This window comes from Aethina tumida, chromosome 1 (genome assembly GCF_024364675.1).
Source record: "Aethina tumida isolate Nest 87 chromosome 1, icAetTumi1.1, whole genome shotgun sequence".
NCBI lineage: Eukaryota > Metazoa > Arthropoda > Insecta > Coleoptera > Nitidulidae > Aethina > Aethina tumida.
Window position 1 is genome coordinate 43,064,173 of NC_065435.1, and position 26,477 is coordinate 43,090,649.

The 26,477-nt window shown below is 31.1% G+C and overlaps 4 protein-coding genes and 1 non-coding gene across 7 annotated transcripts in view; 2 read left to right on the plus strand and 3 right to left on the minus strand.

Annotated features, from left to right (window-relative positions):
• Positions 1–6,441: 6,441 nt before the first annotated feature.
• On the minus strand, positions 6,442–13,630 carry LOC109604610 (uncharacterized). The gene is made up of 14 exons (XM_049968179.1): positions 13,482–13,630; positions 12,673–12,908; positions 12,413–12,539; positions 12,233–12,354; positions 11,981–12,179; positions 11,731–11,931; positions 11,362–11,676; positions 9,822–10,019; positions 9,464–9,769; positions 7,647–7,873; positions 7,471–7,594; positions 7,111–7,419; positions 6,863–7,054; positions 6,442–6,807 (listed from the first exon to the last, which is right to left on the minus strand). Exons 1-14 carry the CDS (start codon positions 13,483–13,485, stop codon positions 6,473–6,475), a joined length of 2,895 nt encoding a protein of 964 aa, XP_049824136.1. The 5' UTR covers positions 13,486–13,630; the 3' UTR covers positions 6,442–6,472.
• LOC126264315 (chymotrypsinogen B-like) lies at positions 9,394–10,036 on the minus strand. Its single transcript, XM_049961736.1, has 2 exons — positions 9,822–10,036; positions 9,394–9,769 (listed from the first exon to the last, which is right to left on the minus strand). Exons 1-2 carry the CDS (start codon positions 9,838–9,840, stop codon positions 9,441–9,443), a joined length of 348 nt encoding a protein of 115 aa, XP_049817693.1. The 5' UTR covers positions 9,841–10,036; the 3' UTR covers positions 9,394–9,440.
• Positions 13,631–14,734: 1,104 nt separating the features above from the next.
• On the plus strand, positions 14,735–17,212 carry LOC109604596 (protein Cep89 homolog). Of its 2 annotated transcripts, XM_049961739.1 has the most exons (7): positions 14,735–14,796; positions 14,951–15,607; positions 15,681–16,180; positions 16,228–16,408; positions 16,457–16,624; positions 16,679–16,910; positions 16,967–17,212. In XM_049961739.1, exons 2-7 carry the CDS (start codon positions 15,012–15,014, stop codon positions 17,180–17,182), a joined length of 1,893 nt encoding a protein of 630 aa, XP_049817696.1. In that variant the 5' UTR covers positions 14,735–14,796; positions 14,951–15,011; the 3' UTR covers positions 17,183–17,212. The 2 variants fall into 2 exon arrangements, with proteins under 2 accessions (XP_049817696.1, XP_019876685.2); XM_020021126.2 differs by lacking the exon at positions 14,735–14,796 and having other exon boundaries at positions 14,891–15,607.
• Positions 17,213–18,759: 1,547 nt separating this feature from the next.
• On the minus strand, positions 18,760–18,831 carry Trnam-cau (transfer RNA methionine (anticodon CAU)). Its single transcript has one exon. It is a non-coding gene; the product is annotated as a tRNA-Met (tRNA).
• A 6,248-nt stretch (positions 18,832–25,079) lies between these two features.
• LOC109604573 (microtubule-actin cross-linking factor 1) overlaps positions 25,080–26,477 on the plus strand; it is a 166,803-nt gene continuing 165,405 nt past the window's right edge. For both annotated transcript variants that reach the window (XM_049961785.1, XM_049961788.1), the window contains exon 1: positions 25,080–25,558. The gene's annotated coding sequence lies outside the window, so the exon portion shown is untranslated. The remainder of the gene's footprint in view (positions 25,559–26,477) is intronic.

Genomic DNA, 26,477 nt, shown 5'->3' on the forward strand with positions numbered 1-26,477 from the left:
TTGGCCTGTTGTTAACCACGAGGCTCGCAGGACACTGAATCGAGTCGCGTTGAGGTGAATCGTCGAGACGCCTGTTCGGAACGACGCAAATGCAGAAACGACGCACGTTGAGGAGAAACCCAGCACCGATTCCCATTACACCCACACCGCATCATTTGATACCCCCCGACAATACAATATCGTTACTGCGAATGGCACATGAAACGATTATCGATTGCGGACGGCATCTTTATTTAAAGAACATTAAATGGTGCCTCCGTTGGTAATATTCCACCACTTTTTCCACATGCGTGTCCAGTTAAATATACTTTCGTTCGATGGAGGAGTCGGAATGGAAACATTTTGCCTCCCATTCGTCACACTGTGCGTGGTGGGGAAGTGAGTTTTGAGGCTCGGTGTCTGTATCGTGCCTCTTGGAGGCTCGACTCCGTTCTCCTAAGGTTAGGTTATGATTACGACTGACCTTCATCCTAACGGGGGTGTAATTATGCACCATGTGCATTCCCGTGCACTAACAATGGATTGCGTGTTGTGGTCAGTCACAAAAAAAATACACCGATTAATATGTGATGCAACGAATCGCTGCCCTCTTTATTTTCATCAATGAGTCTCGTATTTGTTCCGTTCCATTGAAGTTAATTGATGTGACGTGGATACTATCGAAGCAAATTGATTTACTAAGACTTGATAAATAATTTTATAACTTAAAATGGATGGAGGAGAATTCTGGGAAGGGAGGATATTGTAATAACTGCAAATATTTCTCATCCACGTATTGACCTATTTTCTCATTGACTATTGAAGGGGTAACATTTCCTGAAAATCTTGCAATATCTACAGTCATTAAATTTGAATTTCAAGTTTTATTTAAATATAAATGGAAATATAGATGAAATTTTTGTTTTTATTATGTACTTCTTCGATAATTATTCGTGTTATAAGTCTTCTTGACATTTCTTAACATTATGCATAAAATATTTAATATGTTTTTAAGCTTTGTATTAGGATAATAGGTCCTTAATATCTGTAAATGCATTATGCAGAAAATCTTGTTCAAATTTAATTATATGAATATTTAGAATTGCTACACAATGGAGTCTGTGAAGAAAGAAAAGATTCTTAGACTGTTTAATTTATCTATAAAGTAAGATTCTTCTTTGACATTTTATATTTTAAAATCAAATCTCGCATTGTTTTTCTTTCCCCCTTTTTTTGATTGATTAGGCGTACATGTATATGGATTTGTTTTTTTATCCTGTGAACCATTCATTTTAATAATATAGTAAATATACTCCTTTTGGTGTAGTTTATTTGCATTATGCAGAAAATCTCGTTCAAGTTTAATTATATGAATATTTAGAATTGGTACACAATGGAGTCTGTGAAGAAAGAAAAGATTCTTGGACTGTTTAATTTGTCTATAAAGTGAAATTCTTCTTTAATAATTTTTATTTTAAAATTGGTAGACAATGAAGATTATGAAGAAAGAAAATATTGTTAGATTGCCAAAAGCTCTGATATTATCGATGATTCCTGGTCCATATCAGGATTTAAAAGTCTGATTAAAATTGGTAGGCAATGGAGACTGTAAAAAAAAAAGATTCTTGGATGGTCATTGCCATAAGTTTAATTCGCGTATCACCTGAAATTCATCTTTAACTACTTTTAATTTTATTTTATCAAAAGTTCTGATAGTATCGCTGCTTTCTGGTCCATAACAGAATTCTAAAATCTGCTTAAAATTGGTGGATAATATAAATTGTGAAGAAAGAAATGATTCATTGACTGTTATTGTTAGAAGTTGTATATCACGTGAGATTCTTCATTAACAATTTTTATTTTCATTTTAACAAAAGCTCTGGATAGTATCGCTGAATTAGTAGACAATGGAGATTATGAAGGTAGAAAATATTGTTAGATTGTAATTGTTATAAGTTTAATTCGTGTATCACATGAAATTCTTTTTAACAATTTTTATTTTCATGTTATTAAAAGCTTTGATACTATCAATGATTCCTGGTCCATATCAGGATTTAAAAGTCTGTTTAAAATTGGTAGACAATGAATATTATAATGAAAAAAAAGATTCTTGTACTGTCAGTGTCGTAAGTTTAATTCGTATTTCATCTGAAATTCTTCTTTGTCAATTTTTAATTTTATTTTGTCAAAAGCTCTGATAGTATCGTTGTTTTCTGGTTTATAATAGAATTATAAGATCTGCTTAAAATTGGTGGACAATGTAAATTGTGAAGAAATAAAAGATTCTTGGATTGTCATTGTTATAAGTTGAACTTGTATATCACGTGAAATTCTTCTTTGGCAATTTTTAATTTCATTTTAACAAAAGCTCTGATGGTATCGCTGATTCCTGGTCCACATCAGTATTTTTTTATGTTGTCTGAAGCTCTGATTAAAAGAAAATATGTGTATAAAAATTAAATATATGATAACCCGGTATATATTTGTATACGGAGATCTAATAATAGTTTTACACGAAAAATTTTTATATTGTAATTTCTATTTATTATAATTTTGTTTCATACATTTTTTTTTTTTCTATACTCTTTTTCATTTTTATGCGTCTTAACACCTCCCTACATATTTTATTTTTAATGTTTTAAAAGATAATTACAAAATTGAAACACACAAATTTAGCGGGAATTTTATTCTATAATTCAATGTTAATTCATTTATATTGAATATTAGAAATTTTAAAATAAATTTTAGGAATTTTCAGTGACGTTTTTTTATCCCTGAAAGTTCAATTCTATTGTAAAATATTTTATCAATGATTAATTAATTCGTACTTCCATGTTTGCCTTATCACTTTCAATAATAAAAAGTTTACTTGTTGTTAAATAACAAACAAATTTTACGATGAAGTAAAAAATCAATAAAAATGTTTATTATTAGTAGTATAGTGTAGTAGTCCATTTCTGATTATCGTAAAATGACATTTTGAAGGTTTATCAACTTTTTATTTGTCTAAGATAGAACTTGTCGAACACAAATACACTCCCACTCATGCAAATATTTCACATCGCAATCAACTTCGATCAATCACAGAAGAGTGACGTCAAGCAAATGAGCGAAAAAGTTTTTTTTTTGTGTGGACGACGGAGCCGTCCAAGATTGATTCTAGGATGCTGGAATGGCAGTCGGTGTTTGCACCCCACTTTGCAAAAATCGATTTCCTTGCTACACCCCATCCGTGAAGGCACAGGCAGGGTCAGCTTTCAATTTACTCGGGCGAAAATTTACAACCGCCACCGGTTGCCGAAACTGCTTTCCCCGCTTTCAGTCAGAAAGCCCGTTCGCCGAATCGAATAGTGCCATGTGTGAAACGTTGACGTTATTGATCCGGCGACAAAGGCGGTCGGGACCTTTCGACGGTTTTTCGGCTTTCCCGGACCCAGACATCGAACAAGCGTTTGCGTATATCCGGACTCGTATTCGGGTTAAGGTTCCACCACTTACTCACGCACGTGGAATTTTCCACTCGTCCCAGCCAGCGTTTCGTCAACCGTTCAGGTGGTTTTTGTTTACGCTTTTCTGACGAGTACGACATATGACAATGGCCATTCAAATCTCGCATTGTTTTTCTTTCCCCCTTTTTTTTTGATTGATTAGGCGTACGTGTATATGGATTTGTTTTTTTATCCTGTGGACCATTCATTTTAATAATGTAGTAAACATACTCCTTTTGGGGTAGTTTATTTTTGTTTTGTTTCTGTTATTCTTTAAGTAACAGTATCAAAATTTGAATAATTAAGTATTGCAAAACTATTAATTTTTTAAAATTTTTTATTCAAAAATTTAATATATTTTGAGACTCCCCTCCAGATTTAAATCAATTAAAAGTTATTAAAAATTCTTGAGGGTGTCATTATCATTTGTAATCATTTTAAAATTTAATAAAATTTAAAATTTATTAAGAATATTTATTTATTTACTTATTAAACTAATATTTCAAGGATTTTAATTAACGAATTTAATATTCAAAAAAATATATATATAAAACATGTAGACAGTAAATTTGGCTAAATTTGCGATTTTTTAACAGGGTGGTTTTGTAATACCTCATCTTTACAGAGTTATAAACAATTCATTTAATGTGTTAAATAAACCTCTAAATTTCCTACAAAAAATAGGTATTAGTGTCAATATTTATACAACAGAAGACAGTTTTAGTATCTGATTTCCTTATTTAGTGTCGGTTATGCTTATAAGATCTATCAAGGGTAGGGGGCTTTCTTACTACCTCACTGTATAATAAATATGTATTTAATAGATGATGATTCAACTCATTTGATGGCTTCCTCATTTGAAAATTATTTTTATTCTCCAGTCAATGTTTGACTGAATATTTCTATTTTTAACTGTCAGAATTACCAGAGTCCACTCCAAATTTAAATAAATTAATAATTTATTTATTAATATATATTATTTTTTAAAATTTTAAAACCTTATTATTTATTAATTTTACTTAAACTAATACGATTTAAACCACTTAAAATTTCTTGAGGGTCTACTTATTATTTATAAAAATACTTAAACAATATTAAATTGCTTTTTCTTATATTCCTTCTAATATTTCAAAGATTTTAATTAATAAAATTAAATATTAATATTGAAAATTGTTTTTGAACTTTTTAATTTTAATTTTAACAGTTTAATATCTGGTTCAATATTTTTATATTATTTTGTAGCTGTCAGAACATCTAAATTAAAATCAACAAAAAATTCTTTAAAGTTAGTTTATTATTTTTAATAATTATAATAATAAAATATTTAAAAGATATTAAGTTATAAAATTAAATAATTTTTGAAAAATTGCTTTGTTTATTTTGATTTTTAAAAATAATAATAATAAAATATTTCAAAGATATTAAGTTATAAAATTAAATAATTTTTCAAAAATTGCTTTGTTTATTTTGATTGATGATATATATAATAAATACATATTAATCCTTAAAATATTTATCCAGTTTAATATCTGGTTCAATAATATTATAAATGTTAAAACTGTTAAATCAACTAAAAATTCTTTAGAATTTGTTATTTTTTAAAATTATTAAAATATTGACAAAATTGTTCTGTTTATTTAATATTTTTGCAAAAACTAATATAAGTTAATTATTGTAATTAATTTATATTATTATTATTTATTTTTATATTGAAAATTGATTTAGCTGTTAGAACTTCTTCAACTTAATTTTGTTTTTATTCCACTTGAGCACCCTCCAAATTTAAATCAATTAAAATGGTTATGAATTTTTAAAATTATATTATATAATATATATATATATATATATATATATATATATATATATATATATATATATATATATATATTAAAGTTAATGTCATTGCGGGGGAACCGGACAAAAAACAGAATTATAAATAGAAAACAATAAACAATTTAAAGTGCAGACAATTGCCGTACATATTATAAATAAGACCGATCGATATATTTCTGAAAATAGTTCAGATTGAGAACAGTCTGAGGGTTTAAACCGGTGACGGCCGTCTGTCGCACCGGCTATGTGGTGGGGCTGAGGGGGTTGCACGGACGCATTTCCAGTCGTCACAGTGACGTCAGACAATAACGCCCCCAAAAACCTGCCACCGATCGATGTTGGCGGTAGACGCGATTGCACGACCCGCTCGAGCTACGGCGGAGGAAGGACGGACCTGTACGTGGGCCGATGTGATGTACAGTAGAATTATGCAGGAGATTCGAGTACAAAGATTCCGGAGGGGAATCGTACCCCCCATTTGAACGATTGCCTTTCTAGAACAGTATCGGTGGGACTTTCCACATTTAATTCCGTCGCATTCATCAGTTTATTAAGTTGTTTCGCCACAAATCCCGTGTGGGCCGACTCTGATGCTCATTTGAAATTAATTGTTCAACACATAAATGTTGTTGCGGTCACAGAATTAATTTAAAAATGAATTATTCCCTCCGACTTGACTTCCGCAAACGCCGAGTAATTAATTGTTTTGTAATTTTTACGGCCGAGGGACGTGCATAAAAATTTTACAGTCTGATAATGTTTCGGGAGACGTAAATTCCAATTAATCCTTATAAAAGTGTAAACATTTGACTACTCCAGTGTATACAAATTTCAATTAACTGAATATTACTTCAAATTTATGAGGATTAAAACCCACGTAACCCAGTGCTGCCTTCTGTTTATGGGGGTGGGCTATTGATTTTATGCCGGAGCCTGAAAACTGTAGCTGGGCCAAGTTTTCATACAGCAGTGACATCTGCAAAATGTCTGCGAACTGTTTTATCAATATTTTACTCTCCGTGAAATATAGATGGTATTGTAAAATAATAATGAGTAGGTTTTGATGTAACGTCGTAGAGACCCAGTTAAGTAACATTGGATGTGTCACAGACATATATTAAAAATGACACCTCTATTATTATTATAGTATTTTTTATTAATACGGACACAAATTAATTGTTAATCACAATATTTTTTATCCATTTCAAATATGCCGTAATTCTAACATTAATACTTGGAAGGTCAGAACCGCAGCCGACGCCTTCAGAAGTAATCCCGACCAAATACCACTTGCCTATCGTTTTATCAAGCCAAAATAATGGACCCCCAGAATCTCCCACGCACGTGTCCACATCTCCTTTCCCAAACGTACACAATATAGTGTCATCAATTTTGTCGTATTGTGTTTTTTCATGTTTCATTTTACAGTAGGTGTTATTAACAACTGGTAGTGAAATCATTTTCAACTGCTTAGAGGTGGGACCACTAAGGGACTCGGAACCCCACCCTAAAATATATCGTATATTACTACTGCAAATTTAAAAAAATATTAATTTACGCACCTAAAGCAATTAAATTTTCATTGTTAAAATCGTTGTGCTTATGGGAAAATGGTATACATGCTGGATACACCAGATCATCAAACTTAAACGTCCCATTTATTTTTACTAAAGCTATATCATTTGTGTCCGTACAATTTTCGAAGAAAAATGTTTTAATGGGTGTGTAAATAGGGAATCTGGATAAGTCACCCCCTGTAACACATACATATCAACTAATACAGTAACAAAAATTAACAAAAGCAACGTACCTTCGAACGTACATGTTCCAACAATAATCTTCAGATTTTCTAATACAGAACTTTCAAAAACATGCTTTGCTGTAATGAGGTATTTACTTGATATGATTGTGGCTCCGGCGAAAATAGAACTGTTACTCTTGGACGTGTCGATCAAACCTGCCATAAAAGGGAAATCTTTCAGCTTCACATTGGTGCCACCTTTAATAGGATCCTTGAACGTGTCCACCTTATATTGCCCGTTTCCGCATTGAAGCTTTTTATTTGGATAATAAGCTTTAATCTTACAACGAAACGTTCCGTTTGACGTTGAAGAAAATGCTAAAAATATCTAAATATACACCAGCATTCATAAATGCAAAGCTAAATTACCAACTTCGATGAAATTGCTTTGACTTCTTTTTCTGAATGATTTGTTGCCGCAGTAGTGTACTGAACTGTGGCTTATGGATCCCGTAGGAGATATCACAAGAGATTCATTTTCGCAAAAGGCGGACTGAAAAAATAGGTATCTTTAAAACAAATAACGCTGTAGTAGAAATACTTACTGCACTCAAGTTGATTTTGCACCTTAAGAGCATCCTGGTGCCCGGATGACTTTTAAAAATTATAGGTCGGGGATTGTAGATGAAATCCTTATGACTAAATGTATATATATAAGAGGTTTCTAAAATGTCACATATACCACAAAATGTTATAAAAACAAATGTAAGTATAAAAATTGGCAAATTATACATTGCGAACGACCAATTTATTGTCAGAGTAACTACTAAAATTTAAATTGTACGAAACAGTTAATTTGGTTGAATACATAAAATAGTATTTGAACAGGATTATTTTGATTAAACAACTATAAAGATTGTTAATATAAAAATGTTTATTTTGACAAAAATAATTGCCACAAATACTGCACAGTTATAAATGTTCCTTGAAAAGGCCGTTAATACAAAGTATACAATATTCTGCATCTGAAATTTATTAAGCAGTAAATATTAAGGTCAATCGGCATCAACACGATGTACTAGGTGCGCAAGTTTAAAATGTCGTTTTATTATCAAGAGCTGCTACATAAAACCTATTGAAGTATATGAAGAACGCTTTGAAAGAGCTGTGGCTGTTTTCTTAGCAATTTATACAGCTACAAAACGTCATATTCATTTAGTTGTTTACGAGTTAGTACCCTGCTTATTTTCCTTGGTAAACACGTCGATTGTGAAGCCAAATAAACAGCATTTGCGACATTTTATAATTTTCTTGTTTAAGCTTGTGAAAATCAACCAAAGATGTTGAAAGAAGATGAATTACAAGCATTATTGGACGAAGGCGATGTACAAACACATTAAATGATGGCGGAGTAGTTGAAATTCACTCAGGAATCTATTTACAATCGCCTAAAAGCCATGGGAAGGATTCAAAGGGTTAAAAAATCATTGGTAACTCCAGGAGAACCTTCAACATTAAATGCAAAACCAGATTGATTTGGGAAGATGGAATGGGTGATGGAATCAGAAAGGGGTAGTGTATTACGTCCGTTCCCGACAAGAAATGATCAATTTGAACCATCCATTGATCAAAAAATGGCTAAAATCTCTCTAAACTCTAAAACATGATTTTTTTATCGATGGCACACGCACTGGCTGAACAATACCTTAAAACTGAATGGATTTCAATGAAATATGAGATCTTGTTTGGAATGGAATATATTGCCCATAGTTGCTTACTTTTCATAAAGAAAACGACATTTTAAACTTGCTCACCTGGTACACCTTTACTGTTCACCCTAATCCAGAACAGTTACGAAGTGCCCCTTGCACATACGTCTAGCCATAGCCACATTGTCTTAATAAAAATGGTAAACGTATTAGGGACGCTAAATCACCAAATTGGAAAGGTTTTTTAGCTTGTACTACTGCTATGTCATTGTCAATAGTTTGAAATGATGATGGTTTGAAATGATGAATTATAATTCGACTTGCTTTATATAAATTAGAACCATTCCCGTCAACTGTAAAGTAAAATAACTACAATTTACTGTCAATTACTACTACTAAATTTTAAATTGCACGAAAAAGTTAATTAGGTTGAATAAATAAAATAGTATTTGAATAGGATAATTTTAATTAAACAACTTCAAGACTGTGAATTTTTAAAGGTCAATATTAATTTATCATATAATTTATGTCTAAAAAAAGAATGTTGTCTATCAAATAATTTATGTCTAAAAAAGAATGTTGCGAAAAATACTGCACACATAAAAATGTTCCTTGAAAATGTGGTTAATACAAAGCACAATATTCTGCATCTGAAATTTATTTTACAAGTATTATTAAGGTCAATGAATATCAATCTAGATACGCACCCTTACTGTTGATCCTAATCCAGGGCAGATACGAAGTGACCCTGGTATTAATTGATGGTAGAGTGGTGGCACAACCAATACCACTAGATGGTATACCCACTAATTTCCATCTTCTATTGTGACTATCGAACCAGGCCAAAGGACCACCTGAGTCAAAAGTACACGTGTCCTTTCCACTACTATACGTACAAATTTCTGTTGGTGGGACCTCAACGTTGTGACTTTTTTGACAGTACGTGTTATTGACAACTTGCAACGTGACTTTTTGGAGGGTGTCTGCTTTCGGGCCGGTGAACAACGTCAATCCCCAACCTGAATTCGAATTGTTTAATTAATCGTGTAGTTTTCTTCAATGTTTGCTCACCCAAAGCGGTCACGTACATCTTGTTGTAGTCGAGTTGTCTCTGTAAAAATGGTAAACATATCGGGAACACCAAATCACCGAATTGGAACGGCTTTTCGGTTTGTACTAGTGCTATGTCATTGTGATAGGTTTTGTCATTATAGAGCTCATGAATTATAATTTTATTCGGTTTATATAAATTAGAACGGTCGTCCTCAACTGTAAAATGTTATAATTAATCAATGGCACGAATTCAAAAACGTAACAGACTCGATAAGGCAACACTTCCAACAATTAGAGCAAATTCTGAATAATTTCTTTTATGAAGAACATGTGCGGCAGTAAGAACGTAACGTTTGGAAATAATCGTGGCCCCAGCCACGATGGTTGGATAAGGTGAATCGTAGTGTTGAACCCAACCCGCCATAAAGGGAAACTCTTTTGTATTTGCATCATTACCGTTAACAATTTTAGGCTGAAACACATTAAACTGGTGTAAGTGATAAAATATTTGTTGTTATTGTTCACCTGATATGTGGGAATCCCGCAGTTGCACTTCTGGGGAATTCTATATGCTTGTAAAGAACATTTTAGTGTTCCAGCTTTGGAGAATCTAGTCATAAATACTTGAAATGCGTCAGTATTTTACAGTGTATTTAAATTATACGTACAAGCTTCGAAAACGTTCGCTTCAGTGTTCATGGTAACAGATTGTTTACCGCAGTAAATTACACCACTTTTATATACATTGCCACGAGGTGATGCAGCGAGATGCTCACCTTCGCAAAATTTTGTCTACAAATTATTAATGAAGATAATCAGAGCAGAAAATTAAACTACTTACTGATTTCAAATGCAAATTGCACAGAACACGAATCCTGGTTCCTGCATAACTTCTGGCTGTCCATTTGCATGTAGATGAATGGTAATAATCCTTGTCCGAAATTAAATATTTGTTATATGGAACTAAATTTAGTTCGTACAAGCAACCCAAAGTAATACATACAAATTGAATAATTATTGTTAAATTTGTAGGGAACATAATAAAATAGTCCAATGCTTAAATTACAAAAGTGTTTTAAAACTTTTTTTCAGTACACTTGAACTAATCTTCAAAGTCGTTTGTTATTTTCAATTTAAATAAAGAACGATATTTTTACCAAATATTGTGGCAATCTTATGAATAATGAACAGAGCATATGAATAATTACATTTGTTAGTACATGGATTTTCATATATAGAATTGCTAATTTGAATTTGTTTGGAACATTGTTAACGCTGGCTTTTTCTACTTACAAATAATTTGAATGTTTTTTATAAATTATACAGGAAGTAATAATTAGAAAATAAAACAATACAATAGTTCCATAAGGTTATTATTTATAAAATAATAACAAAAATAAATTTCCGTTTCCGTTTATTTTATGCAATAATTGGCGTCTGAAAAAGAAGAAAAGATCAGTCACTGAATCTCCCCAATAAAAAATTCTTACTGAGGAAAAAATGTCCCCTTATGTCAACCCTGAGGACATTTATATTATAATTTATTTAGTCTATTTACCATTTGTTTGGCTCACAATCCAGGTCAGATACGAAGTAACCCTAGTATTGACACCGGGGTTGGTGGTGGCGCATCCAATACCATACGACAGAATCCCCAACAGTTGCAACCTCCTGACTGCGCCGTCCATCCAAAGCAAGGGACCGCCTGAATCGTACTGGCAGGCATCTTTTCCAGGTGCGTAAGTACAAATCTGTCCGTTGGTTATTATATTGTTGGGCATTTGCGACTGACATGCCGAGTTGGTGATGACGTTAAGGTCGACCTCTTGCAACGTATCCGATTTTGGGCCGGAGAATTCCAATTGTCCCCATCCTATCCAACAGGGTAGTTAATATTAAATGAACAAACAGTAAAGATTGGACTGACCTAAAGCAGTTACAGTATTTCCTGCAAAACTTGTGCTGGTGTATCTGAAGGGCAGGCACACAGGTCCGACGTAAAGACTGAAAGACATAATTTTCGTAGTTTGAACAAGGCCGATATCGTTAATTTGATTATCGGGGTCGTAACTTTGATGTATTATTAATCTCACACTAGAATACAGATACGAATGATCAGTCTCGGCTCCTGAAATCATTAAATATCAAAACATTGCTTCATGATGATGCGGACTTACCTGAAGAGACGTTGTGATCTCCGACTAGAACCCCAACACTGGACGCCTGCCTGTTGTAGAGACAATGAGCTGCAGTCAAGACGTATTTATCCGATATGATAGATGATCCACAGTACAAATTCCTATTGCTCAAGTCTATAAGTCCCGCCATGGATGGATATTCATTTACGCCGGTTTCGTGTCCACCAACTATACGAGTCTTAAAATCGACAAGTAACAGAGGGAATACGTATTAAATAATCGCAATGGTACCTGTTGTTTCCAACCACAGTCGCACTGATTTGGTCTTGGGGTCGTTGTAGACGAGCCATCATCAATTGACGTTAAAGAGCACACGAATCTGCCTCCCGCCGTGTTCCAGGTGGAAAACAATCCTGGAAAACATTTCGTATCATTGTTCAGTTTATTTTTTAACATGTGAAATAATATTACCTACAACCAGCGAGTTGCTGGTAGACACAAGAGTGACGCTACCTTGGCCGCAGTAATTTCTGGCGTCAGAGAAGTTAGGGTCTCCGGATTGTGAAATGGACAGGCGGTCTCCGGCACAGTTTTGGGTCTGTTTATTTGACAAAATTTACGTGATAAAATCTGCAGTCACAACAAACCACTTGAATAATCATTCAAGTGTATTTTATTTTGGTGTAAAAGGGTTCATTGAACCATAATATTTATTTAAAAAAAAATCTTACACTCGGCAAAGTAATGTCTTCGCAAGAAATGACAATTCTGGTACCGACTGGACTGTAGGCCATCCATCTGCAAGATGTTGATGGACCGTAGGAGTTGGGATATTCTTGGTTATAGATATAGTAGACTTGACCAGCTGCCATATCCTGGTAAAAGTCACACGCCGGATCTATGGCCATTGTCATGGGCATGAAGATGTTCAGGATGCCCGAAAGGGCCATTATGGATCGCAGAAGACCTAAAGTTAATCGTCTTATTACAAAAGATATAACAGTTAAGGTTATTTTCTTGCAAATATACAATTTACTTCATTCATTTTATATTTATTTAAAAACGCATTAGTTTTATCATTTAACTCTAATTTATTTTTTATTTGCGGTCCTTGCGCAAACCAAATGAGATAAAGTTCGCCGTACACTAAATTTCGAAAAAACAATTAATTTACATTGCATATAACAATAGAGCAATAAATATATTATGGATGGTAATAAAAACCTACAAAACAATGATTAGGAAAAACACTTTGTTACATTATTAGTCTTTTTTTAGTTATAAAAATCCGTATTGCGAACAATGCTATCTACACAGGTATTTTTTTCAATATATCATCTATACCGTATATCGAAGAATGAGAATAAAATCAGAAAAATTCTTTAAGTTGAATACAAATAATTTAAATCCCAATATGTTATAGTCAATATCTTGACATAATGTTTTAAATTTCGATGATTATTATAAAAATCATGCATAAAAAAGGCATTAAAAATTATATGATTGACAAAAATCAACACATATGTCGCAAAATTCTTACCCATTTCAATAATCACTGGCAATGGTTAGCATAAAAATGTTGAACGTTCGACACAACAGTTCGCACGCAGTTCAACTTAAAAAATTGATAATAATAATAGAACCCATTATTTATACTATTGTTATAATTTTTATCTACATATTGTTAATTATCTAGTGCAAATATATAAATAACAGTTCGTGTTTTAAATACATAATTTCATTATGAATTTGTAACACAATTATGAACTAATGAAGTAACGGATTCAAACGACTTGCCAACGTTATAGTCAACAAATTTATCTGTAAAATATTAAATTTTTGTGACAATACATTGTATTTTATACTTATGTCACAATTTGTTTTCCATTTGTGAATAATTACACTCAGGGACGCAACCGACGTAATATAAAATTTTGAAAAATAGAATAAAATTCAAAAAATGTTTCCTATAACTAGAAGAATGTATTAGCATTTACGTAAATTAAAATAAAACTCCAGTAATTAGTACTTAATTGTAGTTTATTTTGTGTACATTTTTTATAATGGTGACCAATAAATCCTTTGATACCTGAAACAATAAAATATAAAATTAATTATGTATAATAAGAAAACAAACTATATTATTACTTATATTTATAATGTCTGTTTAAAATTGAATGTATTTATTCAATAAGAAATTTGAAAAATGTATTTTGAAAACAAATTGAATATTACATAACTTTTTACCTAAGTTTTCCAGTAATTATTTTTTTTTTGTTATCAATTAACGCAAGTACATATACCAAAATTATCTAATAGTGTGGCAATTACTAACTAATGTTTGATAAAAATGACAAATGATGAGAATAATACAGATAATCAATAATTAGTAAATAGTATTTAATGGCTCTATTTCATTAATATTATTGAAGTAATACTGGCTTTAATTATTATTATTAATTATTATTGTATTATATAATAATTTTCTTATAGAACTTGGATAAATATGTTGCTGTTAATAATTAAAAAAAAATAGCTAACACAAAAATTGTAACATAAAAATCTGACCATTTTTGATATTTTTATTAATTATGTAATACAACATAGTATATATGTAGGTAGGAGAAAAAAAAGAACTCTACTACATTGTACTCCATGCGCCATCTGTGTCTACAATGAGTTTTGGACGTTGATTCATAGATAACGCCCCTTTTCCCGTAACCATGGCATCAGCGGTAAACATAAAGTTTTTGTTTGTAAACATGTTAGTGTCAAATAAATTGCACATCTTGACGTTTATCGATTTTAATTGTTTTGTTATGTCAATATTGCTCTATGAAATACGTAAATATTAGGTAAGTCACTTGAAGTAGTAGAATTTCAATGAATGTTTTATTGATTTTACTCCGCCACGTAAACACATTATAAAAAATTTAAATATATGCCAAAAAATAACGAAATTACATTGAAATCATGCATTTCAACTTCTAATGACTAAAAATGTTTTAGATAATCACTGAATCGCTACAAAATAAAAAAATATGACAATAATCAAATCCAATCAAATTCAATGCTTCCAATTTTCCATATTGTAACCACGGCGTGTTCGGATAAAATGAACGACCCGCCGACCAAACCCAGAAGAAAGAGGGTGGAAGTTCCGATACACAAGAAGCAAGAGGAGAGCATCAAAAGGACCTACAGCGCTAACTTTAATTCCCGACGTTGCCGACAAAAGCCCAACGACGACAGATTCGCCGAAATCATATTGGAAATTCCCGATTCTGAAAACACAAAGGCTAATAAGAAACACCTGCACAAAGAAATTCAGAGGTTGTCCAAAGAAAACGAAGATATTGTGGCGAAATTCAACGAATTAGAAGGACTGTCGGTGAAGAAGATTACCAAATTGAAGGAGAAAATTGGATCGCTTCAGGGATTAAATCACAACCTTGTTAAAGAGAATGAAATTATTAAGATACAATATGGGGAGCTTTTAAAGAATTTCGAAGATGCTAAGGAACAATTGGGAGCCCCCAAACATTGCGACGACTGCGATGAATTAAAGCAATCAGTCGAGAAACTCAATCAAGAAAATGGCCTGTTAACCAACGACAAAAAAGAACTAAGTGAAGACTTAAATATGTTAAAGAACGTCGTTTATAGGTAATAAAATTATAGAAGTTAGTCTTTATTATTAGTTCTAACAACTAATTATTTTCTACTAATTATTTTTTAGATTAAATATGCATTTGGAGAGATATCAAGAGTTGTTGCGAAAGAACAATTTAAAAGTTCCTATGCCATCCCTTCCAATGACGTGCAGTTCAGTCTTGGAGACCTCACCCAGCTCTCCAATTGTACTAGGCACGATTATTTCCGAGAGTCACCGAAACCACAAACACACCCCAATAGCTTGGGGAAGCGTGCATTCTCATACGCTTGGTCCCCTATTGGACGCTTATCAGGATGTCGTCACTGAAAAGGAAGAGTTAATTTCCAAATATGAAATAGAAATGTCGGACTTTACGGGTCGATTGAAGGAAATAATCAGGGAAAACGAGGCGTTACATATGAGACTCACTGAGGACGATGAATGTAGCGTTAAACTGCAGCAACAAATTATTAATCTCAAGTCGGAACTGAAATCCGTGCGGGAACAAAATGATATTTTAATTAAAAAATGTGCCTTGAAACAAGATAAAGTTGAAGAGGTTATTAAATGTTACGAACACAAAGGTAATTGCAATTTAGCTGTTAAAATCAAATCTAACGTTTATTTGTAGTGGAACAACTGAAAAGGGATTATAATGTGGCTCAGGAACAATATTACCGTGTTCGCAGTGAACTAACAATGACCAGGGAGAAAAACAAGGCGTTAACGGATTCACAAGAAGATTTAAAGAACGAAAGGCATAACTATATACCTATATCAGTTCATACTGCCAGTGTCAACGAGTGCAAAAGGTGTTTTATCCTAGATTAATTTCATAGTTCTAATAAGAGGTTTTACAGATGGTATGAAGAATTGAAGGTTCAATACGAGGCAGAAAAAAGCAAAATGAAGGAGGTCCTAGAAAGCAAATCCACACTGATTTACGAATTAGAAAAAAAGGTGAAATCTCTAGCAAAATTTAAAGATGATTTGGAATCAAAAATTGCTCATCTGGAGAAACATATAAAGTAGGTCGAAGACAAGTATTAAATATCCAGCTGATTGTATTGTTTTTTACTCAGGAAGCATGAGACGAGGTACTTGGAACTGGAGCACACCCTTAATGAAGTGAAACTATCTAGAAGTGCGTGCAAAAAGCAATTACATAAAGCCATGTTGTTTGCCAAAGACATGGTTGCAGAACAAGAGACATTATTAAATGCTTTGAATCAACGACAACTCGAGAATAAAGCGGTGAAAAAAATTGGCAGCGACATGGCTAACAAAATGGACTCGTTAAGAACACAACTGAAAGTATGTAACCATTATTAAGTCGGTACGATAAGTTTAACACCGTTCAGTATTTCTAGGACGTACAAAAATGTGCATGGCACGAATTTTCTTCGGTGGAACAAAGAATACAAGACCAAGAAATGACTATCGAAAACATGAAATGCGAACACGAAGAAGAAATAGAACGACTTCACCAGATCATCAGGGAACACGAAGAAGTAAACAATAAATTGAAGAACGGTAAAATGGTTCCAGTACCTCATTACGTGTTATATAGAAATAAGCATAAGTAAGGTGGTTAATATATACAGATTTATTATTTATATATGTTGTTTTATTTGCTTGAGAGTGTAATAAAATTAATTACGAACAGAATAAACGTTATTACAATGTATACCGTTATGTACATTATAACAGGCTCGTATTGCAGATGACATCTCTATTATTACCACAAAATGTAATCAATATATTAATTTAGAGAGGTTGTTCGCCATACAGCAAATCATTTTGATGGATGTTTATTTGTTATGATAATAAGGTAGTTTGAATTTGGATGTGCAGATTAAATGATCCGTAGTACATTGGCTGAAAAGTATAATTTAACAATTTTTCATTATAATTATAGTTTATGGAGCCCATTTAGCCTCATAAATTTTCAATATGCGTTTTGGAAACATATAAACTTATGTTCAGAATGAATGAATTTTATGAATTAAAATTTGATCTGATAATTGTTTAAACGTAATTTAATTACAGAGTAGAGAGGAGTATTGGAATTAGAATGTTGGTATCTGGGGTCAGTCAAATCATTTATACTCAAGTTTATTAAACTGGCTCCACTTTAGAATGGCCAAAAAGTGGTAAATCAAGCAAAACTACCGCAAATGAAGATATTTTCGATTGAGAGCAGGTAGACAGAACCTACAGTGTCTTCGCAGGTAGTCAGTTACAAAGTTCGTAGTTCGCTTGACAAATGTAGATTTCCTTTCATCACCATGAACAACAATGACTGGAATGGGCAAAGTCTCATGTTAACTGAATAAACGATTGGAAATCTGTACTTTTCAGATATTATACAGTGTATACAGGCTGTACAGAGCCGAGTTTGCCTTTAGTCTAGACAAGATGTTCCACAAAATAGTCGAAAAGTTCGAGAATTTTGACCATTTAAGGCGGATTCCGTATGGTATGAGGAGGAATTTGTTATAATAACCGTACAAAATTGTCAAGGTGTGATAACAATGTATTCAACAGACATTGTGAATGGTATACTACCAAAATTTCAAGTTGCTAATTTCGTTTTTATTATCGAAAATGATTATTCCCATTGCTCAGAAATTGTGACTCGAAACACTAAGTATTGAAAACTTCCTCTGTTGTCATCTGACCTAAACCATACCGAGTATACAGTGTAGGAAAAGCATTTGACCCGTCTGAATTTAGAAAGAGACATCATGCAGGACAGAAACAGTAGAGGTCTGTCCCATAGTGGGAGATATACAGTCTCTACTGTAGATGATGTCTCTTTCAGGATTCAGATGGATCAAACTCTTTTCATACTGTATATGGGATATACATCATCCAAAGCTTCGAGTTGTAATTTAGCCAAGCTGGGACAGTATATCCTAAGATGACTTGAATGACCTCACAAAAAGTATGCTGAGGGATTGCTAAGCAATCATCGATGCTCATGGAGCACAGTGAACTAAATTTTATGTATGTATACTTTTTAAAAATTGCCGATTGCTAAATTCATTAAGTCTAAGAAACTTTTTTCAATATAACTTGTAAACAGTTTATTTCGTTATAATTAATTACACTGCTAAAAAGGTATTTATAAAATTAATAAATAATGATCAAAAAAAGTTATTAGCAGAGCGTGGTTTCGATCCACGGACCTCTGGGTTATGGGCCCAGCACGCTTCCACTGCGCCACTCTGCTCTTGTTAATTGTTGCTTATACATTTCCTGATAAACAAATAATTCAGTAACAAATCATGGATTGTGAAAATCATCTTTTAACATTTTAACGAAAAATTTGATTATGTTTCCATTTAAAATATATATTAAAATATTACACATATTATTTCGAATTTATTTAGTGATATAGTTTTCTGAGGTGAGCAGTTCATATTACTTAAAAGAGTGCCTGTAGAGTTTTTACCATTTATAAAAAAAAATAAACAAAAAGTTATGCTTTTTATAATTCTGACATAGGTAATAAGTTTGGGTGGTACAGCACGTTAATTCATGTATAGTGGGTTGTGTGATCGCAGGCGCACATTATTTTTGGTTATCACATTATATCAAAGTATAAATATATACGTTTATTAAACATAATTATTCTTGCATTATATCCAAGTGTGACTTACTGATAGTCGCTCTCAGTAATCTCATTTCACATATGTATAAATCCCGGGAAATTTTCGGATAGATGCAAGTTCAATCCGGTTATGGTTATTCTGTGCTACCACCAAGGTAGCTTTTCAACATTTCACCAAATTCCATTAGATGTCGCCACATATTTCAGTATTAGACAGTAATATTAAAATTGGGATATCCAAATGATATTTCATTAAATATTCATTTACATTTTTATTAATTAATAAAAATTTCTGTCTGTGTGTTACAAGATTAATACACCAATTGGGCTGATACGCAAGCGAATTAATCAATTTTAAAAAATGATTAATATTTGAATTTTAATTTTTACGAATCTGTGTCACACAAAACAAGATCATAAATAATTTTCTGATATTCTACTGCAGAGTAATTAATTACAATATGTTAATTTATATTTAAAAATTTTTTTGAATAACAAATTACTACATTTAAAAACGGGAGGTCATCTTTCACATATCAAATACCATCAAATTTATTTTCGATTTTAATGAAAACGTTTTTAAGTAGATAAAAACAAAACGATTATTTAAATATATAATTTATGTATCAATTGTTATGTACCAGTTTAAAGTAAACAATCTGACATTTTTGCGAAACTACTTATATGTGAACGTGTTTTTGGAACAACTTCATTTAAATTAATGTCTTTTTATCTATTCAAGTAGGCATTTATATTGTGTCACATGTTAGGACCCGAAAATAAATGTCAAATATTATAATTTATTATTTTGATTGAAGTAAAATAACTGAAAAAGTAATTAATTAATGATTAGTAGTTGCTATTAAAATATATCAACGAATATATTATCTTATTGATTTATAAATATTTGTCTAATGTATTACATAAAAAGACAAATAATTATATTTTTTAATTTACATAAAATATGTACTTAAATTTTATGGCAAAATATAATTGACAAACACATAGTGCTTGTGAAAAATGAACGCAATGCATGGTTACAATGATATATTGACATACAACGAAAACGTGCGTCCTGTGACCTAAACCAGTGAAATTTATTATTGTAAATAGTTATGTAAATATATTTGACCCTGTACTAACAGTAAAACATTTTAATGTCAGGTAAAAACGACATCCACTCCCTCGTTGATAATTTAATATGTGCATTTTTAGAAATGACCACCACATTAGATCATTATATTATTTGACGCTCGAACACCGGTGGAAATTTCTAGTTTAAAATAATTGGTGGATGCGATGGCAATTTGTGAGCAGAACGGCGCCACAATTTTAATAAAGGCTAGCCGACAGTTTATACGGTATTAATTAATTGAAGACTGCATATGACTAAATTATTACCTATTGTCGTTCATGGACTATTTTTAGAAAAAGTAAAACGTACATCAAATCACAACGTTAGTAATCTGAAAGGACGAAGTTATTAAGATTGAAAGCAATTTGCTGTTATCAACTGTACCAACGATTATTATATGAACGATTTAATTAATAAAAATTGTTGGTAACAAATTTACTTTACAAACATATTCTTCGCAATGTTTGCTCGACTAATTAGTGACAGGTCGTTAAATAATAGAACATGTGTGATTTTTAACCCCCAAATTTTAGTAGCACATGACGTAATACTGACGTATTTTAACCGGGGGTTCGCAGCGACATACTGACCCTCATTTCTGGATGTGGCATGCGTTCGGGGGTAAACAACCTTTAACCGGCCCTCGGTTGGGTTGAGGGTTGAGATGTCGTACGGGGTGTGCTCAAAATATACCCCCCACCTAATTAATTACCATATTTTTGCTGAGTACCATGAAAACAGCTTAAAAATTTAAATATCAATATCGCCCAAGGCACATGGAACAGTTCGAGGTTCACATATTTAACATTTTAAACTCAAGGTGTGAACAAAAATTCTATCGGTTCCATGTTTACAATGTGAAATAACCACGTCGTCTAATTGAATAATAAAATAAATTGCATCAATTCCACCCACACAAAATTCTGTATTAAAATGAATTCTATTACCATTCTTGGCTTTTACATTCCGGTTAAATGTATTACCTGAATATGTTGTTTATGTAATCGTCGGTTATTTAAATTTAACCAGTTTCATACGAATAAAACCTACAATGTTATTTGCGTATGTGCGCATTGAATATGAATTTCAATCGTAAAGAGTCATATTTCGAAAACAAACAATTTTATACCACCGTCCAGTCAATAACCTATAAAATGAAGACGTGCATGCTAAATTATGGACTGCAAGATTATTGCTATGAGTGAATGAATGGATTACTATTATGATGTTAGAAAGTCCGACTGGAAATTTTGCTGCACCCGAGATGGGAATTAAGACCACGTCTGTTGTGAACTCTTCATTATTCTTTCATCAACTGTAATTATTCATTTATAGAATAAAAACTTGTTTTGTATTGATTAGGCATTGAACAATGATCAAGCGTTTCATTATTATTGATTTAAATTGATTAATCGCATATGAAAGAAATTTGATTTCGTTTTAAAAACAACGTCGTTTTAATATTCCACTATTGTTCGTCGTACCACCAGTGGGAACCGAGAATGTGGATAAAATTCTTAAAATAAAATAAGAGACACTTGCAACTTATGTGTTTCCAACAATTTGTTACGAATTCAATGTGATGGGAATTGTTAACAGAGGATACATAAAGGCTCATTAATAACGTCGTAGGTAAAGACAATGATATGAAATTTGTTTGTGTTTGCCATAGCCAATTTAAATATGAAATTGCATCAATTTGTTGTTTATAAAGTCCATTTTGAAATGATTATTCGTCATTGCAATGTAAATTCTAATTTGATCCGTAATTTCAATTGTTGTTACGTAGGAGAGAAACACTATAATCTTTATAAATTTGTTTCTAAAAATTGTAATTAAAATGTAGTTTGCATCTAAAAAATTATTGAAAAATATTCGTATATTTTTTCTTTTTATTATTTTATTCTGTTATAATATATTTTAAATAACAATTTAACTCTACATTTTTTTCAATTTTAATAATAAAGTTATTTCTATTAAGTGGGTACAGGTTAGGTTATTTAACAAAATTAGTGTTATTTAAAAAAAATTCGGTATCTGTTAAATATTCAAAAATGATTCAAGTATTGTAAATATTGTAATTATATTTTATTTTCTTTAAATTGTAAGAAAATATTAATATTTTAAGCTTTGTTCAGTGAAATTTCTTAATACATATTTTCAAAATCCAATTAGACAAAGTTATAAAATTATAAGCAAATAAATGTTCTTTATTTCTCAAAATGTTGAATATATTAGACAAATTAAGATTTTGGAATAATGAATAATAACTTTTGTTATTAGAATTTTATATAAAAATTTATATTATTATTTATAGATATAGAACTTAAAAACATTTATTGTGCAGAATTAAGCAGTAAATAAATTTTATAATAATTTATTTTAATAAAAGTTCACGAAAAACAAATTTCAATAATATTTTTTCACATACATGGATGTTCTAGACGGGATAACAAAATAAAAATAATCTTAAATCAAATAGACTAGATTGATAATATATATATAAAAATAAAAATTAATTTTATACTTTGATTATATTTGTTACTCAAGCTAAAGGGATATATTTTATTTAATAATATCTCAGAAACTATTGGTCCTATTTTTTCTTTTAGAACATGTATCGCACAGAATTAAGCTATAAATAAATTGTATAAATTCTTATTTTAATAAAAATTCAGTAGTTCAGGATGTTCAAAAAAAAACAAATTTCAATAATATTTTTTCACATACATAAATTTTTAATGTTCCAGTTATGATACAAAATAAAGGTAATCTCAAATTCAATAGACTGGATTAATTTTAATAGTAATTATATTAACAGATCAAAATTTAATGAGAGAAAAATTTAATATTATATATTACAAATAAATATTCTTTTTTTTTCAAAGTGTTGAATATACAAATAAACTTTTTTTAATAGAATTTGTATTCAATAACTTTACATTATTACCTCTATAGGTAATATCCATATATTAAATTTAAAAATAAAATTTAATTTTATAATTTGACTATATTTGTCATTCAAACGAGAGGAATAATATATAATAATATCTTTCATTTAATAATATCACAAAAACTATTGGTGTTATTTTTTTAGAACATTTATTATGCTAAATTAAGTAATAAATAAATTATATAAAGATTTAATAAAAAATCAGTAGTTTACAACATGTTCACGAAAAATAAATTTCACATACATAAACTTAGGATGTCCTAGATGTGATAACAAAATAGAGATAAGGATAAATTCAATAGACTAGATTAATTTTAATAATAACTATATTAATAGATTTTTTGAATGTGATAAAAAATATTATGTTTTATCTTCTGTACATGAGTATTTTAGGTTTAAGTTTACTCAGTTACACTGTATTTTCTTAATTCATTTATTTCATTTTCATACGTATTTTCAAATTTTAATGACAGAAAAATTTAAAATTATTCATTAAAAAGTGTTGAATGTACAAATTAAGGAATTGGAATAATAATTTTATTGGAATTTTATCCAATAAATTTACATTATTACTTATAGACATTAAATTTAAAAATAAAAACTTTTATAATTATTTGCCATTCAAGCTAGAGGGATAATATATAATGATATATTTTATTAAATAAATTAATTAATTAAAAATTATTGGATTAATTTATTTTACTAGATTAAGCAGTAAATAAATTGTATTATATTAACGAAAAATCAGTAGTTTACAACATATATTTTTTTAATACATAAACTCAATATCCCACGTGATACCAAAAGAAAGATAATCTCAAATAAAATTGACTAGAGAATTATTTGTATGTATGTTAATTTTTTATTATTAAAATTCAAAAACCTTATGACTTAATTACTAATTAATAAATAATAATTAATTTTATAAATTTAATATTACAAATAATTTTGATTAATAGTACATCCAGGTAAGGTTAAATAATCTACTTTATTAATAATATCAATCATATGAATTAATTTAATAATCAAATATAAGTCTTATGTAAATATTTTTAGTTTTTTTTGTCTGTCAAAATAACAAATAATTTTGTACCATCCTTTAGTAATTTTGTATGATAAAAACTGGAATATATTATAATTGTGATATTTTACGTCATACCTTTTAAGGTGATAAGAAAATTTTTTTAATCGTAACAGGATATTGTATGTTTTAAGCTTATAAAATGTTTTTTAATCTAATTACTTTACTTATGTGTAATATTTTGTAACATTTAATAGTAATAATGATAATTGGAGATTTGTTTCTATATGACGTAATTAAAATTATTATAAAAAATCAGGTGTAAGATTATTAGTTGATAAATATTTTATTTATTTTATTACTACTACAAGCTTGATTTTATCAGTAGACTTAACTATACTATTGCACAACTTTTCTCGGAAACTATTGCCCTTAGAAATATTTCTTCTGGAAAATTAAGCACTGAATAAATTTTATAAGACCCCTCTACGATATTTTACGACATATCAGCGGAAAAACTGTATCTCGGAATATTTTATTTCGCACATGAATTATAAATTAACTTATGACACCCCACCGAAGCGAAAACAACCCCGCCGAAAGAACACCATGAGCCAAACGAAACAAACAAAACCGTACTCCCTCCCGATGGACGGTGTCAACTGGTTTATCGCGGTGGTAGGACTGTCGTTCCGGCGCGCGGCAACATCGCATGCAACTCGCCAGTCTTGCTCTAACGCAGTGGGCTATGCGTCCGACACCGCTCCGCCACTCATAAACAATTGAACTTGCCGATCGGACCGTCGAATGCCGACCAAAAAAAATCGGTACCGGTGAATGAAACAAACAAATTCGAGTACCGAGCCGAACGCACGAGAAGCACGAGACGATCGGAACGCTTGGACAACGCCGGACGATGCCAATGTGCCAGTTTCGCTTATTGATTTTTATTCCTAACCTCCAAAACGGTGCCGAGTGATTCACCCCTGTGTGCGTTCGTTTCGACAACCCTCTGCGGCCGCAGTTTCCGCCGTCGTCGTCAGTTTGCTGCTCGGCGTGTGGTTCTGGACGTCGTCGCATCTTCCGTACGTGACGGCCGGTGCATTTTTTTTTTGTCGCTCGTCCGAATCGAAAGTGCCGCGATCCGACGTTTTGTTTACACTGCGGTTTTTCGGTGGGATTTTTCGAAAAGAGGGGCTATGTCGTTCTGCCAGTGTCACGGCCAACGTTGATGCGTGTAAGTATCCAAAAACCGGAATTTTTCCACACAAACGACACGACGCACTGTTTTTATTAGTTTTTTCGTTTGGCGTGTGAATCATGTGCATCTTTTCGTGGCTAATTTTAAATCTGCGCCGATTTCATTCAGTTTCGGTGCGAGCGTTATTAATAACGCGGCTAAATGTCGCTGTATTGCCAATCTGTTTTTTCTGACCTATAACACTGTTACCGCTTATCAGTGGTGAAACGGTTTTTGTTGGGTTTGTTCGAGCAAGTGAATGATCGACGCAAACATGTCGAAAATTGTTTATGTTTAGAATCTGGGGTTATATTTACATGTTTGGACGACATTCGATTTTCGAGTCTTATCGGAACAGAATCGGAATGTCTTCGAATTGTAACGAAATTTAATTCGTATGTGTACCGTAATTAAATGTGAGCAAATTTATATTTATTACACAATTTTCACCAAGATAAATCTATCATTAAATAGATAATTTTGCCTGTCGAGAGAATCTTTATCTAAATTGTGATAACGATTTTTATAAACATAACATTCGAATAAAACATTTCACGTTTTGTTGTAGGAAAAGGTTCTTTTCTCATTTTAATACTTGTTTGACATTTTAAATATACTAAATTAAAAAACCTTAAATGGACGAACATTTAAAACGTGTTAATGATTTTTTGTATTTCAATACTATTTGCATTTAAAATTAAATTTACTTTTATTGTGTATTATTTTATTATTATAAAGTTAGTTACCCCCTAAAAATTTGTGTAACGTCACTATTTACATAATAGTCATTTTTCATGTGAAAATTTACCAAAAACTTTTTAGATTTATTTCAAATATTTAAACTTAGTTGGTTTAAGTAAAAATATCTAAATATATTAACAAATCTTCGATATAAATTAATTAGTTAATTAACCTT